This window comes from Pongo abelii, chromosome 1 (genome assembly GCF_028885655.2).
Source record: "Pongo abelii isolate AG06213 chromosome 1, NHGRI_mPonAbe1-v2.0_pri, whole genome shotgun sequence".
In the NCBI taxonomy this organism is placed as follows: domain Eukaryota; kingdom Metazoa; phylum Chordata; class Mammalia; order Primates; family Hominidae; genus Pongo; species Pongo abelii.
Genome location: NC_071985.2, coordinates 100,875,017 through 100,890,223, shown reverse-complemented (window position 1 = coordinate 100,890,223; position 15,207 = coordinate 100,875,017). Strand labels below are relative to the sequence as shown.

Here is a 15,207-nt window from a genome sequence, read left to right as displayed (position 1 = left end):
ACCACAGGCATGAACTACCATACCCAGCTAATTCTTTTTATTTTTAGTAGAGATGGGATCTCACTATATTACCCAGGTCAGTTTCAAATTCCTGGGCTCGAGCAATCCACACACCTTGGCCTCCCAAAGTGTTGGGATTACAGGCATGAGCCACTGCACCCAGCCTATCTTATCTTTTAAAAAAACATATCAAATAATTGTTCATAAATCATTTTCTGTAGTAGAGAGCAATTTTTCTTAAAATTGGCAAATAAGATTTTGCATCTACCTTTGAGAAAATTGTATTTGTAAAGTGATTTTAAAAGAATGAAGCCTATGAGTATGATGGCATTATAAAAGTATCAGTGGCCAGGCGCAGTGGCTCACTCCTGTAATCCCAGCACTTTGGGAGGCTGAGCAGGTGGATCACAAGGTCAAGAGATTGAGACCATCCTGGCCAACATGGTAAGACCCTGTCTCTACTAAAGATACAAAAATTAACTGGGCGTGGTGGCGTGCACCTGTGGTCCCAGCTACTAGGCAGGCTGAGGCAGGAGAATTGCTTGAACCTGGGAGGTAGAGGTTGCAGTGAGCCAAGATCGTGCCACTGCACTCCAGCCTGGGTGACAGAGCGAGACTCCATCTCAAAAAAAAAAGTATTAATATATGGAAATACAAATGTCATATATAGATGTAAATTCTCCTAATGGTTCTTCTGAGCATCATGATTTTTTTCCATGAATTTTTCTTTTAAGTTCCAGGGTACATGTGCGGGTTGGTTACATAGGTAAACGTATGCCATAGTGATTTGCTGCACAGATCAACCCATCACCTAGGTATTAAGCAAAGCATTTATTAGCTCTTCTTCCTGACACTCTCCCTCCCCCAACCCCACCCGACTGGCTGCAGTATGTGTTGTTCCCCCACCATATGACCGTATCTTCTCATCGTTCAGCTCCCACTTATAAGTGAGAACAGAGCATCATGATTTTCATTGTCCATCAAATGCTAGAAGACTACTCTGTCTGCTTTTGTTACTATGTTTGCCCCGTTTTTCTAGCTCTTCTTACATGAATTTAAACCTACATCAATGGCTATTTCCTCAACATTTGGAAACAACAATACTTATTAGAAAGAAAGTATTTTATCCTTCCAGGCTATAGATCTTACATTCCTCTTATACAACAATCAATGAAATGAATGATCAATGAAATGATTTCACTTATTTTTCAAAGAAGTAACTATTTTACTACAAAACAGCAATCGCAAGGCATGGGGTGGGCACTGTTATACTCCATCAGTGAGTATGTAAAGGAAATCAAACTGTCTGATTTTGTATCCTGCTTCTACTTTTTACAACCTTGGACAAATTACTGATTTCCTCTTTCACTAGGTTTATCATTTGTAAAATGGAGATACTAGTGTCTACTCATAGATTATTGTGAGGCTTAAATAAGAAAATATGTATCAGGCATATTTGTCTGGCATGTAATAAGCACTCTAAAATTTATGCAGTGATGAGGATAATGATCATAGACAATCTGATAGCATCTTATCCAAAGGAAAAAATGCGCATTTCCTTTGAGTAAGCACTACTGATTCTAGGAATGTGTCCTAAGGAAACAGTAAGTCAAATGTTTAAAGGTAGTCACAAGACTATTTATGGTAGTAAGCAGTCTTTTTTACTGGTCATACAGTAAAAAATTAGAAATAACCTACATGTTCATGAAGAGAAGTTGGTGAAATAAATTATGGTACATGCATACAGTAGAAAGCTTTGGAGACAACATAGTAAAATAGTTACAGATATAGGCTTTGAATATAAATTTTAACAAGTTGAGGCTTCTCTTGTCTCTTCAGAACACCCTGAGTTCTTCCCGGCCTTTCTTCCTTGCTTTTCATTTGTGTCAGTCAGCTCTTGCTCGTATAGCAATCTTAAAATCTCAGTGGCATATAATGGTAAGCATTTAGTTCTCACTTACAAGTTTGCAGGGCAGGTGAGGCAGCTCCGCCTCAAGCCACAATGTCTAGGACAGCTCTGTTTTGCACTGTGGCTGACTAGCTAAAAAATGTTCTTGTCTCAGCAATCACAGGAGAACAAGAGGGTGAGAGATAATGTGTGAAGCTTCCTAAGTGCTAAGTTTGAAATTAGCACCATGTGATTTCCATTCACATTTCGCTGGCCAATGAAAGTCTCATGATGAGCCACAGTCAAGAGTCAGAGACGTACCCTCATGAGGCTGTTGGAGAGAGTGTAGATTCAGGGAGCGGTGAGAAACTGGGGCCAGTACACCAATCTACAGCATGATTTGTCATCATTTTTCATTCTCTGCTAGTAAGATTGCCAAAGTCTCTCCGCACTCATTGAATTCATCCTAGTTTCCATTTAGCTCTCTTTCTCTCTTACCACAATACCTAAAAATCTTTTTATAGGGTTACAACTCTGTCTCAGGAGCCACCTCAGTTTGGTGACACAGAGCTCCCCACTTGTACTCTGAAACTCTTCTCTTGAAGATATTGCTATCCATGTGCATGAGTTATTTTTCTTCTCCATAGCATCCACGTTAAACATTTAATTTCCTTGGATTTAGCCAAAATAAACACTCCAAATTCATGATGTCTTTCAGGAAGAGAGTTTGTTTTCTTTTTTAATCAAAATGGGAGATTGAGCCTGTCTGTGTCCCCTAGAGGTGCAGACGCTGGTTTGTATTAGGGCAGCTCTTGTAGATGAGTAACTTTTCCCATGGCCTCGTAGAGGCTGATATAGAAACTTCTGGATTCAAATGATTGTTTGGAGGCATTAGCCAGGCATTGAACCAATTATAAAGAGTGAGGTTTTGCCATATTCTTACCCTAAGAAACAGAAACGGTAGAGGGAAAAAATAGAATAGAATGTCAATACAACTTTAGCCTTTTCCCTGGATTCTGAGAGTTCATAACCTGAAAATCAGAGCTTCAAACTGGGAGAGATGGGCTAATAGGTATGAGCATTGGGAAAGCATGTTTCAAGAATTCGAGATGTAGTTCCCAGAAAAGGAACATGATGAAAATGGTCAGAAAAGGCAATTTCCTTCCTCTTTTCTAATTTGGCTCTGGAGCCCCCAGCAGAACCTCTTCAATATCTTGCATGTTACAGATTTCACTGCTCCCACCAGCTTGGAGACAACATGTGGTTCTTGACAGCTCTGCTCCTTTGGGGTAAGTTGGACTCAGAGGGGACAGTTAGAAGGGTACAGGCTGTGGCTATGGGGAGTCAAGAGTTTTGTCTTCCTGTGGTAACTCTGGGTAGAACTCATGAGTATGAAGCAACTTGTATCTGTGCTTCCATGGTTTATTAGAGCTTATTTTATGAAAAGGATGGGAAGGGGGACCCTGAGGTAGCATTAAGCCTGGACGCACCGCAGTGAAGTTTCCTTGATAACCACCTGTAGCTTGTTCAGTTCTGTTAGTACTGGATTTTGAGAAAGACAAATAGAAACTCAAGAGATCTGAGTTGATCCCTCAGAGTCTACATTAATTCTGTCTCCCCAATTCTCTCTTCCTCATTATTTTCCCTGGACCAACTGATATCTTTATTCTCTGATCTCTTGCAGTTCCAGTTGGTGGGCAAGTGGGTGAGTGATCTCTAACTCAGCTTCTCCTCCTATGCCATTTTCCTACTTCCAAAGGATGGGTCCTATTAACCTGAAGAAGAGCATATAGGGAAAGCAGAGAAAGAAGATTTATAAATTATGTAAAATCTCCCATATTCAGAGGATGATTTTCATAAAAACTATGATTTGTAAGCTTTCTTTCTAAAGTTTTCTGAATAAGCTCTTTCCTCTGAACGAAATGCCTGAATGTATATATAATAGCAGGAAAGGGCCAGAATTGCACAAACACTGAAGTAGTCTGCTGACACTGAAGTAGTCTGCTAGGTTTCCCAACATCCCCTAAACCAGTCCCCTTTATAAGAAAGGAGAGTGGGTTTTTTCTCCTCAGAAAGAGCCAGGCAAATACTGAAGGCTTCAAAGAGAGGAGTTTGAACCTCTGTTTCCAATGTACAAGCTGCTGAAGCCCTGCAATGTATCCCCAGAGACAGTATAGCTCAGAGGATAAGGAAAACAGCTCTGCTCGGCCTGCCCAAGTATAAAACCCTGCTTCATTGCTCCCAACAGAAAAACCTACATCAGTAATTTAATCCTCAGGAGCCCCAGATTCCCAACACCCAGATGAGGATTTAATAACATGAACAGAGGTCTCTGCAGCAGGAGGACACTCTTAAAGGCTGGCTTTTGTAGGTTTCCACTTGCCTATTTTTCAAATAAATCTTAATATGTATTTTTCCCTTGTGCTATCCACAAAAGCCTTACCAGTTGCTTAGAGCCCTCCACTTTACTCCACTTGATCTTTTTCTTTTTCTTCTTGTAATCTCCGAGTAGACTCCACAAAGGCAGTGATCACTTTGCAGCCTCCATGGGTCAGTGTGTTCCAAGAGGAAACCGTAACCTTACAGTGTGAGGTGTTCCATCCGCCTGGGAGCAGCTCCACACAGTGGTTTCTCAATGGCACAGCCACTCAGACCTCGACTCCCAGCTACAGAATCACCTCTGCCAGTGTCAATGACAGTGGTGAATACAGGTGCCAGAGAGGTCTCTCAGGACGAAGTGACCCCATACAGCTGGAAATCCACAGAGGTAATTATGACTTGGACCAGGAGGGCCAGAAACCACAAGGTCTTCCTCTGCATTCTCTCCTTTCTGGACGCCAGATGTGTGTGTGTCGATTTATCTGGGTGCAGGTCTCAGCACTACGTACCTACCAGGTGAAACTAAATCAGCATACTCAAAACATCACAGCAGGGTCCTTAAACTGTGTACCAACAGTACCTCAGCTGGGCCAGCTGTAAGTAGGATGTCTAGAGTAAGACTTAAGCCCTAAGATTGTATCATTATTCCAAATGTATGCCTGCACATACTAAATAATAATAATTCAAACAAATGACCAATAATGAACAATGAAATATCTTCCTCCCACCCAAAACCCTAGATCTGCAGTCACCTTCCACAGAAACAAAACTGCTAATATATATATACATATTATGCATGTATATGTATATATTAGCATTATTATATATAAACTATATATATATATATACACACATATATATAGTTTTAAAGCTGTGGTTGGTAGAACACTTTCTAAGTATTGTCCTATATCTTACTTTTATCATTTAAAATACCGTGAAGGTCTGTTTATATTAATAGAAATCTACTTTAAAATGTCTGCTGCACAGCTGTACCAGAATTAATTTAACCATTCTGCCTATTAGCAAATTTATAAGATGTTTCCACTCTTTTGATTTTACAAGCATTGCTGCAATAATCATCTTTATACATACATTCCGGGGGCACATTTCATAGTGTATCTGTAAGATAATATTCTGGACATGGAATTATTGTCATATTTTAATAAATGGAAGCAGAAAAGCCCACCACCCACTTAAACCTGTAAGGAGTTTCTATTCATCAAGAGATGGAGACTGCAATATTCTTCAGGGAAAAATGCTTCATTCAATATGCAAGACAAAATAACCAAATGTATTATTTAGTTATTCAGAAGTGATGAGTTTAAACTTCTTTAAAAATGATAATGCAAAAGTTAATCCACACTGGAGGCAAAATTACCTTTATGCAGACATGGTTGCTGTTAGAGGAAACGTGTTTTAGCCAAGGAAATGTTGAGAATGTCTGAGGGAAGGCTTGATGTTCCTCGTGTGTCCCTTAGGTCTCTGTAAATAAGTTCTTAGGATGGAGAGGTTAGGGAAGCTGACAGAGCTGTTTCCTTTTTTTTTTTTTTTTTTTTTTTTTTGAGACAGAGTCTCACTCCGTCGCCCAGGCTGGAATGCAGTGGTGCAATCTTGGCTCACTGCAACCTCTGACAGAGCTGTTTCAACAAGACACTTGGGTAATTCAAGCAGAAGTGTTTCATGGTTCAAGTGACAACAGGAGGACTAGGGCTGGGAAGAGGCCATTTTCTTTACCTCTACACAGACTCTAGGACACCCAGCATCAGTGACTTACTGAGAATCATATCTTTTTTACATAACATTTTAATGTGAATTTTCATTGAAATATAACTTATGTACAACAAGCCATAAATGTACGCCACAGTAAATTTTTTTAAAGTAAACAGCATCCAGATCTATTTTAGACATTTCCAGCACCTCAGAAACTCCTTCTTGCCCATTTCTAGTCCACCCCTGACACTCACTTCCAGCACCATAGGTTTTTTGCCTATTTTTGAACTTCATATAAAGGGCTACAGTATGGGACAGGATGTACTCTTTTGTGTCTGGTTTATTTTTCTCAACATTATGATTGTGAACTGTATACATGTTGTAAATTGAAGTTCATTTGTTCTTATTACTGTATATTTCATATTTTCCCATTCTGCTGAGGGACTCGGGTTGTTTCTGGTTTTGACCTCTTACAAATAGTAATGCTGTGGATATTTTTTTTACATTTCAACTATTTTCTACCATTAATAATGTTTGACAGTTTCTGATGGAGGTATGTCACAATTTCCTACTCTTTTGGATATAGAAATGCAAATTAAGCATTTCCCTAATGACTATGATATTGACCATTTTTCACATGCTTATTACCTATTTGGGTATCCTTTTTTGTAAGGTCTTTTTGACAATTTTTCTATTGTCTGTCTTTTTCTTACTGACTTATAGGAGTTATTTATATATCCTGGATATAAGTCCTTTTTCAAGTGTCTTAAATATCTTCTCCCACTCTGTGGCTTTTCTTTTCACTGTAATATTAAAATTTTGTTTGTTTTCAATGAACAAGACTTGTTAATTTTACCACAGTACAATACACCAACATTTTTGGTTGGGGCCGTCTATGCCCTATTTTAAAATGTTTTGCCACAGTCAGCCATGGGGAATTCAATTGCAGCTCACTGACTCTTAGTCATTTCAATTTAATCAGTATATGCTAAGACCAAGAAAACGCAGCTGGTTGGTGGACCCAAGCCCTAATCATATGGCTGACACCAAAGTCATGAAGGTAGGGGAATGATTGTTGAGTAGGAAATTAGTAATGTCTGCTAAAAGCTGCCTCTCGTGAGTTTTGATATATAATACTACCATTACCATTTAAGGTTAAAAATTCATAAATTTCCATTATACATTATTTTATTCATGAATTACTTAGATGTTTTTTGGAGGGTAGTTTTTTGTTATTGATTTCTAATGTTATAGCACTTTGGTTAGAATTTGTGTTAAATATGTTCATTAGTATTTGTTGAAAATTGCTTTGTGGCCTAGTTCACACTTAATTTTTCTAACATTGCATGTGTGTTTGAAAAGCATATGAATTTTCTTTCTAAAGTAGAGCATCCACAAAATCAAGCCTATTAATTGTGTCATTCAAATATTTTCTACCATTACTAGTGTTTGACAGTTTGTGATGGAGATGTGACAGCATGTCCCACTCTTTTGGATATATAAAGCAAAGATGGCAGTGTTTGGGCAGTGCAGTCTTTCAGAACCTGCTGGCTGTGGGTGGGAATAAGGGAGGGAAGAGAATTAATTCTATTTGGAAGCATTATATCAGTATCCATGACTGTAAAATTCATGCTACATATAGCATAGAAACACCTGCCTTCCATTCCTAGATAAGTTCTGGAGAGGGAAAAGGCACTATTGTCTCTTTTCCTCCTTAGTCTCCTAAGAACCCCATTTTTACTTAGCCAAACCAACTGCCTCTGGAGAAAAGAAAAGTAGTTGAAGCATTTTTGGTTATGTGTAGAAGTGTATGTCGAAAGGAAGAACCCATTGACTTGGAGCTTGTTTCGCTAGCGATAATCATTGATCTTACATATGTGAGTATTCATATCAATGTAGTAGGATGTTTATATCTGGATGTTTGCCCTTCTGTGTGTTTGTCTTAGGATGTGTGGTCCTATTAACAAATTTGTCAAGAGTTGGAGGGTATTTGTTTTCCATTGCTGTGTAACAAATTTAGCAACAACATATATTTAAGATCTTCCAGTTTCCATGGGTCAGGACTCCCATTACAGCTTAGCTGAGTGCTCTGCTGAGAGTCTTCCAAGGCTGCAGTTAGGGTGTTGACTTTTCTGTGTTTCTTTTTGCAGCTCTTCCAGGCTCACAAGGTCACTGGCAGAATTCAGTTCTTTGTGGTTGTAGGACTGAGGTTCCTGCTTTCTTGCTGCCCATCAGTGGGGGGCCACTCTCAGCTCCTAGAGGCCCTTGCCTTGTGGCGCTCTCATAGGCCCTCTCCTGGCATGGCAGCTTACCTCTTCAAGTTCAGGAGGAGACTTTCCATCCAGACTGCTAAGATAGAGTCTTACACAACGTAGCAATCCCAAGAGTTACATTTCATCACCCTTGTCATATTCTGTTGGCTAGAAGCAAGTCATAGGTTCCACCCACCCTCAAGGGGATTATACAAGGGAGTGAGTCATTGGGATCATTTTCGAATTCTGCCTACCATGCTGTATGAACTGTTTTTGTTTCAACCAACTTCTGAGATCTGGAAAGGGAAGATAAGAAAGGGCTGTGTACGCAGTTGCCAGTAAAGATTGCTTTTCTTTCCACCAAAGCTAAAGATATTTGAGGAACTAGATACAGGCCTGAGATTTAGCAGAGCTCTGAGGCTGGATGTTGCAAGGAGAAAAAATAGAAAGCACACAGGGCCAAGCTTGGGCCTCCTTGTACCTCCTCCACTGTATACATACATTTTGGGTTCATATTTTTCAGGCTGGCTACTACTGCAGGTCTCCAGCAGAGTCTTCACGGAAGGAGAACCTCTGGCCTTGAGGTGTCATGCATGGAAGGATAAGCTGGTGTACAATGTGCTTTACTATCGAAATGGCAAAGCCTTTAAGTTTTTCCACTGGAATTCTAACCTCACCATTCTGAAAACCAACATAAGTCACAGTGGGACCTACCATTGCTCAGGCATGGGAAAGCATCGCTACACATCAGCAGGAATATCTGTCACTGTGAAAGGTATTGTATCGGAATAGTCATAGAACTGATAGTCCCTCCCCCTGAGGGACCATCATAAATATTCTAAACTCCTCACTTTAATTTACAAGTGAAGAAACTGGGCTCCAGAGAAGTAAACTGCATTACTAAAGGCCACACCATGACCAGTAGCTGGAACCAGAACTGAGGTCTCTGGGTCCCAGTCCAATAATCTCTCCAGTGTACCGCAACCCCCATCAATAATCACAGAAGCTAATGTCAATGTCAGGGCATAATGGTGATCCATTTCATCCATCATTATTTTAGTTGTAAAGAATAGAGACTTACTCTAGGTAGCTAAGAGAGTTAGAAAATAATACCATGGAATCTCATGGAAGTTCCATAGAAAGAGAAACCTGGAAAACATGAGGAACGGGTTATACTGTCCATCTACCTCTCAGGGACAAAGCAGCCTCTGTGGTGCCACTTCTTCCTGAGCATCTGCAAGCTAAGCAGTTTGCATATGGCCTTGTTCTGACCCTTTCACGGCCTTTTCTCTTAATACAATCACTAGCAACCTTTCTCTGTCTGAGAAAAAAAAAAGTTCACTCCTGTGGGAAAGAAATTATTGTCCCAGATTATCTTTTAAAGTCAGGAGCAAAAATAATGAGTCACTGAAATGTGGCAGGCGCCTGTAGTCCCAGCTACTCGGGAGGCTGAGGCAGGAGAATGGCATGAACCTGGGAGGCGGAGCTTGCAGTGAGCCGAGATAGCGCCACTGCACTCCAGCCTGGGCAACAGAGCGAGACTACGTCTCAAATAATAATAATAATAATGATAATAAAGTCACTGAAATGGCAAGTGTGTGAGTCAGGGTTCACTCCTAGTTGACCACTGCCAAAAGGGCACGCTTATCGACCAGATGACATGGCCATTCAGGCAAGGATGGACCATGTAGAGCAGGGGTTCCCAACCCTTACGGGTCCGTGGCCTGTTAGGAACTGGGCTGCACAGCAGGAGGTGAGCTTTTTCACGAGCCAGCATCATGGCCTGAGCTCCTCCTCCTGTCCAATCAGTGGCGACATTAGATTCTCACAGAAACATGAACCCTATTGTGAATTGCACATGCCTGATGATCTGAGGTGGAACAGTTTCCTTCCAAAACCATCCCCACCTCACCCCCCGGCTATGGAAAAATTGCCTTCCACAAAATCCATCCCTAGTGCCAAAAAGGTTGGGGACCACTGGTATAGAGGTATCCTCAGTAGGACTCAGCAAGCTGGCAACCCTAATTATGTCTATTAGGACACCCCAAGAATGGCTCTCTGCTGGAAGTAAAAAGGGTTAATGCCTTATGGATGCATTTTCTAGGGCCAGGTTTCCCAAGGGGGTAAAGGGCATGTCTTTTGTGAAAACGACCTGGATGCTAAACAGGCAACCTTGTCCCCCATCAACTTTCTCCTTAGAGCTATTTCCAGCTCCAGTGCTGAATGCATCTGTGACATCCCCACTCCTGGAGGGGAATCTGGTCACCCTGAGCTGTGAAACAAAGTTGCTCTTGCAGAGGCCTGGTTTGCAGCTTTACTTCTCCTTCCACATGGGCAGCAAGACTCTGCGAGGCAGGAACACATCCTCTGAATACCAAATACTAACTGCTAGAAGAGAAGACTCTGGGTTATACTGGTGCCAGGCTGCCACAGAAGACGGAAATGTCGTTAAGCGCAGCCCTGAGTTGGAGCTTCAAGTGCTTGGTGAGTGAGAATGACGGGAAGCCACTGGCACAGAAGAAGGGACTCCCTTATCTCCCATGGGACTGAGGTTTGTTAAAGGGTTTCATGGCCCAGACAGGAGGGGAAAGTCTCTTCAGGAAAAGCCCACAAGCAGGCCTTTCCATCCTTGATTCACAACATCACTCTTCTCCTCGCAAACTATTAAATTTCCTTTCCTTTCTTTTTCTTTTTCCTTTGCCTTTCCTTCCTCCATTTCTTTCCTTCATTTTCTCCTCTGTCCTTCTTTTCTTCTCCTTCTTTATTTTCCCCTCCCTTCCACTCTTCCCTCCACTCCATGAACCCCCTTCTCTCTCTCTCTCCCTGCTTCCCTGACTCCCTCCTCCTCACCAACAATCTCACCACAATTTATCAAGTTCTTCCTATCTATTGTCATACGTCTGGGGATATAAAGACATTTGAGTATAGTTCTTGCTTCAAGGAGCTCACAAGGTGGATTTATCAGACAGTGATTTTGTAAACTGCAAATCACCACCTCCCCAAGTGTCTCTATTTCACTGAGGCAGAGGGATTGTGAGCTCTAGAACAAAGTCTCCTTGGGGGGAAAAAAGTTAATCTTCAACCCAAATTCATTTCAAGTATTAAATGGCACAGAGATACCAGTTGTCTGTGGAACTAGGGAGTAAGTCCACTGAGAGGGCCCAGCAATTAAGCTCTTCCAAGGAGCCTGTCCCTGTCTATACACCATATAGCCAGTTAGAGCTACCGCCAGTTCCTTCCTGCTCCCTGAAATGACCAGTGTCTCCTTGAGGACAGGCACATCAGGTCTCAGCCAACCTTCCCTTCCAAACATAACTCAGCCAGACCCCTCTGGTCTCTAAATAGTATCTCTTCTCTTTGTCTTTTTCTGTTTCAGGCCTCCAGTTACCAACTCCTGTCTGGTTTCATGTCCTTTTCTATCTGGCAGTGGGAATAATGTTTTTAGTGAACACTGTTCTCTGGGTGACAACACATAAAGAACTGAAAAGAAAGAAAAAGTGGAATTTAGAAATCTCTTTGGATTCTGGTCATGAGAAGAAGGTAATTTCCAGCCTTCAAGAAGACAGACATTTAGAAGAAGAGCTGAAATGTCAGGAACAAGAAGAACAGCTGCAGGAAGGGGTGCACCGGAAGGAGTCCCAGGGGGCCAAGTAGCAGCGGCTCAGTGGGTGGCCATGGATCTGGACCATCCCCTGCCCACTTGCTCCCCGTGAGCACTGCGCACAAACACCCAAAAGTTCAACAACACCAGAACTGTGTGTCTCATGGCATATAACTCTTAAAGCAGATAAATGAACTGACTTCAACTGGGGTACATTTGGAAATTTGGTCATCAAAGATGACTTGAAATGAGGCCTACTATAAAGAAATCTTGAAAAACTTACAAGTCAAGTCTAGCCTGATAATCCTATTACATAGTTTGAAAAACAGTATTTTATTTCTCAGAACAAGGTAAAAAGGTGAGTGGGTGCATATGTACAGAAGATTAAGACAGAGAAACAGACAGAAAGAGACACACATACAGCCAGGAGTGGGTAGATTTCAGGGAGACAAGAGGGAATAGTATAGACGATAAGGAAGGAAGTAGAACTTACAAATGACTCCTAAGGGACTGTGAGACTGAGAGGGTTCACGCCTCTGTGTTCAGGATACTTAGTTCATGGCTTTTCTCTTTGACTTTACTAAAAGAGAATGTCTCCATACGCGTTCTAGGCATACAAGGGGGTAACTCATGATTAGTAATGGATGTGTTATTCTTGCCCTCTCTTTTGAGGCTTTCTCACAACCCCTGTATTTCTAGAGACAACAGAAATGCTGCCAGTCCCAGGCCCCTGCCCTGTAGGAAGGCAGAATTTAACTGTTCTTTTTGTTTAACGATTAAGTCCAGATCTCCAAGTGCGGCACTGCAAAGAGACGCTTCAAGTGGGGAGAAGCGGCGATATCATAGAGTCCAGATCTTGCCTCCTGAGATTTGCTTTACCTTCGTGATTTTCTGGTTACTAACTAGCTTCAGGATACGCTGCTCTCACACTTGGGCTGTAGTTTGGAGACAAAATATTTTCTTGCCACTCTGTAACATAGCTGAGATAAAAACTGAACTATGTAAATGACTCTACTAAAAGTTTAGGGAAAAAAAACAGGAGGAGTATGACACACATAGCAACTTGATTCTAGATTATTTGGTTTGATCCGTAAATGATGGGATGGGGCATCGCGCTCCCAGCGTGTCCCGCGGCGGGCCGCTGGCGCCACACTGTGGCGGCATGTACATATTGCAGCCTCCGCCTGCAGCTGGGGGCAGCAGCCGCCAGCGCCGGGGGACCCAGCTGCGGCGAAAGCTGTCGGGCGCGCGCTTCTCCGCCGCTCCGTCCCCCGGCCAAAACCCAGTGACAAATTATTTGCATTCCTGGAGCCTGCAGGAGCGAGAAATGATCTCTAGGAGTCGGTGGGCAGCAACGGCGGCAGGCGGATGGAAGAGAGCAAGGGGTCGCCGTTCGTGTCCGATTCGCCTGAGTCAAGGGGCGGCCCCCCAAAATCCCAACGTCATTGTTTCCTCGGGGCCGGCAGGTATGAAAACCCGGCTGCATATGGAAGTTCGGTAGTCTGCGAGGGCCCGCGGCCTCCCCAGGCGCGTAGCTGAGTCCCTCCCACCCCGCCCCGCGCCAGCCTGCTCTCGGGCCCCGGCGCGGCGCCACCTGGCGGCCATCTGTGGAGGTTGCAGCTGCCGCCAAGCCCCGGGGCTGCTGCCGGCCTGAGGTGCGCCCGGCCGAGCCTCCGCGGAGTGGAGGACTGGTAGATCACAGGAAACGGGAGGACGGCGCTGGGCTCCCAGCAGGCGCCCCAGCTTCTTGGCTTGCCGCGAGAGCAGCCGGAGGCGGCGGCGGCAGGGAAGGAGTGGGTGGGGAGTGGGAGAGGCCGACCGCCTCCCCGTCCAGCTCGGAGCACCTCCCAGCTGGTTCCCTCGCCGTCAAAAGCAGGAAGGGAACTGGCTCGGCGGGATCAGCAAGCCAGCGAGCAAGAAGGCTCCAGACTCCGCAGGGGCCACCGCACATGGACTCGGGAACCGCCGAGCTTCACCCACAGGGGTCCACGGCCCATCCTATCACGGATGAAAAGATTACAGGACTGACAATGAGGCCCTGAAGGGATCTGATGCAGCTGGTGGGGAGAAGGGTGGGTCGAACTTTGGGGGGTGGTGGGGTGGAAGAATATCTTTCTTCTCCCTGGGACCTACCGAGGCTTTACCTGTGAGGGTCTTGGGCCCATCCTTCAATCCGAGAGCTTCCAAGCCAAAGCACAGCTCCCCAGAGTGGACAGGTGGAGCAGAACCGGCATTAGGTTGGGAGGGTGGGTCGGTAGGGGTCGTTCCTCACCTTCCAGGCTGGGTATGGAGACCTCTAAATTCATTCTAGGACCACAAGCGCTTCTGTAAGAGCTCAGGCCCATTTCAGAACACTCAGAGGTTCCTAGCCTGAGAAGTAATCCCCAAAGCAGACCAACCGGTTTGGGGTAAAACAGGAATAGTTGGGTCCATTCTGGATCTTTCCTAGCTAAATGCCTTCAGGATTTAGGAATATTTTCCTAGGAGGGCCAAGGATTAGCTAGACCTGCCCAGCGATTCCAGCCCTGAGAACCAGACAGAATGGAGGTATAGCTGACAGCTGACTGGGAGGGGGCTGACGGTCCTCACCGCCACCAGGCTTAGTTGGAGACAGATTCCCCCGGGCTGTAGAGAGACGACAGTAGAAGCAAGGAGACCAGTTAGGAATCTAGGTGAGAGGCAGCGGCAGCCTGGACTAACATGGTAACAGTGAAGCTATTGAGAGTGGTCACATTTGGAAGATGTTTTGTAGGAAGTGTCAACAAAGTTTCTTATTGATTAGATGTAGGGAATGTGAGAAAGAGAAGAAGGGTTGGGGGGAACACATAGATTTTGGGCCAAAGCAATAAATATTCCATTGACAGAATTGAGAAAGCAAGTTGGTGGAGGAGGGGAACTGGGTAGCAAGAAGCAAATGTTTCGTATTGGACATTTTAAGATTCCTATTTGACATTTAAGTATAACTGTTGAAAAAGCAATGGATATATGAAGAATCCTAGAGATACAAATTTGCCAATCATCATATAGATGTGGTATTTAGAGTCAGGGGACTAGAAAGGACAATGTAAGGGGGAAGTACAGATAGAAAACGGTCTAAGGCTGAGCCATGAAATATGCCACATTTTAGAGGTTGTGTAGAAGAGGTGGTAGCAAAGGATATTGATAAGGAGTACCAGTGAGGTAGGAGGAAAAACAGAGAGTGAAACGTCTCAAGAAAGAGAGATCAACTACGTCAAATTCTCCTGAGAAAACTATTGGATTTGGAGTGGGACTGCACTAAATCTGTCCATCTTTTTGGGGCAGGGGCGGGAGGGAGAGGGTTAGGGAGGATTGATATCATTCCAACACTGACTTTCCAATCCATGAACAAGGTATAA

General features: G+C 43.5%; 2 protein-coding genes across 3 annotated transcripts; one reads left to right on the top strand and one right to left on the bottom strand.

Moving 5' to 3' along the window:
- The first annotated feature begins 3,067 nt into the window (after nt 1–3,067).
- FCGR1A (Fc gamma receptor Ia) lies at nt 3,068–12,115 on the top strand. 2 transcript variants are annotated; one of them, XM_002834824.3, is made up of 6 exons: nt 3,068–3,177; nt 3,573–3,593; nt 4,401–4,655; nt 8,753–9,004; nt 10,429–10,713; nt 11,606–12,115. In XM_002834824.3, exons 1-6 carry the CDS (start codon nt 3,147–3,149, stop codon nt 11,881–11,883), a joined length of 1,122 nt encoding a protein of 373 aa, XP_002834870.2. In that variant the 5' UTR covers nt 3,068–3,146; the 3' UTR covers nt 11,884–12,115. The 2 variants fall into 2 exon arrangements, with proteins under 2 accessions (XP_002834870.2, XP_054384462.1); XM_054528487.2 differs by lacking the exon at nt 3,573–3,593.
- On the bottom strand, nt 11,967–14,263 carry LOC112135828 (uncharacterized). The gene is given in 3 exon segments (XM_054548764.1): nt 11,967–13,315; nt 13,318–13,689; nt 14,230–14,263. Coding segments are annotated over 3 exon segments (822 nt in total). The 3' UTR covers nt 11,967–12,899.
- Nucleotides 14,264–15,207: the final 944 nt, after the last annotated feature.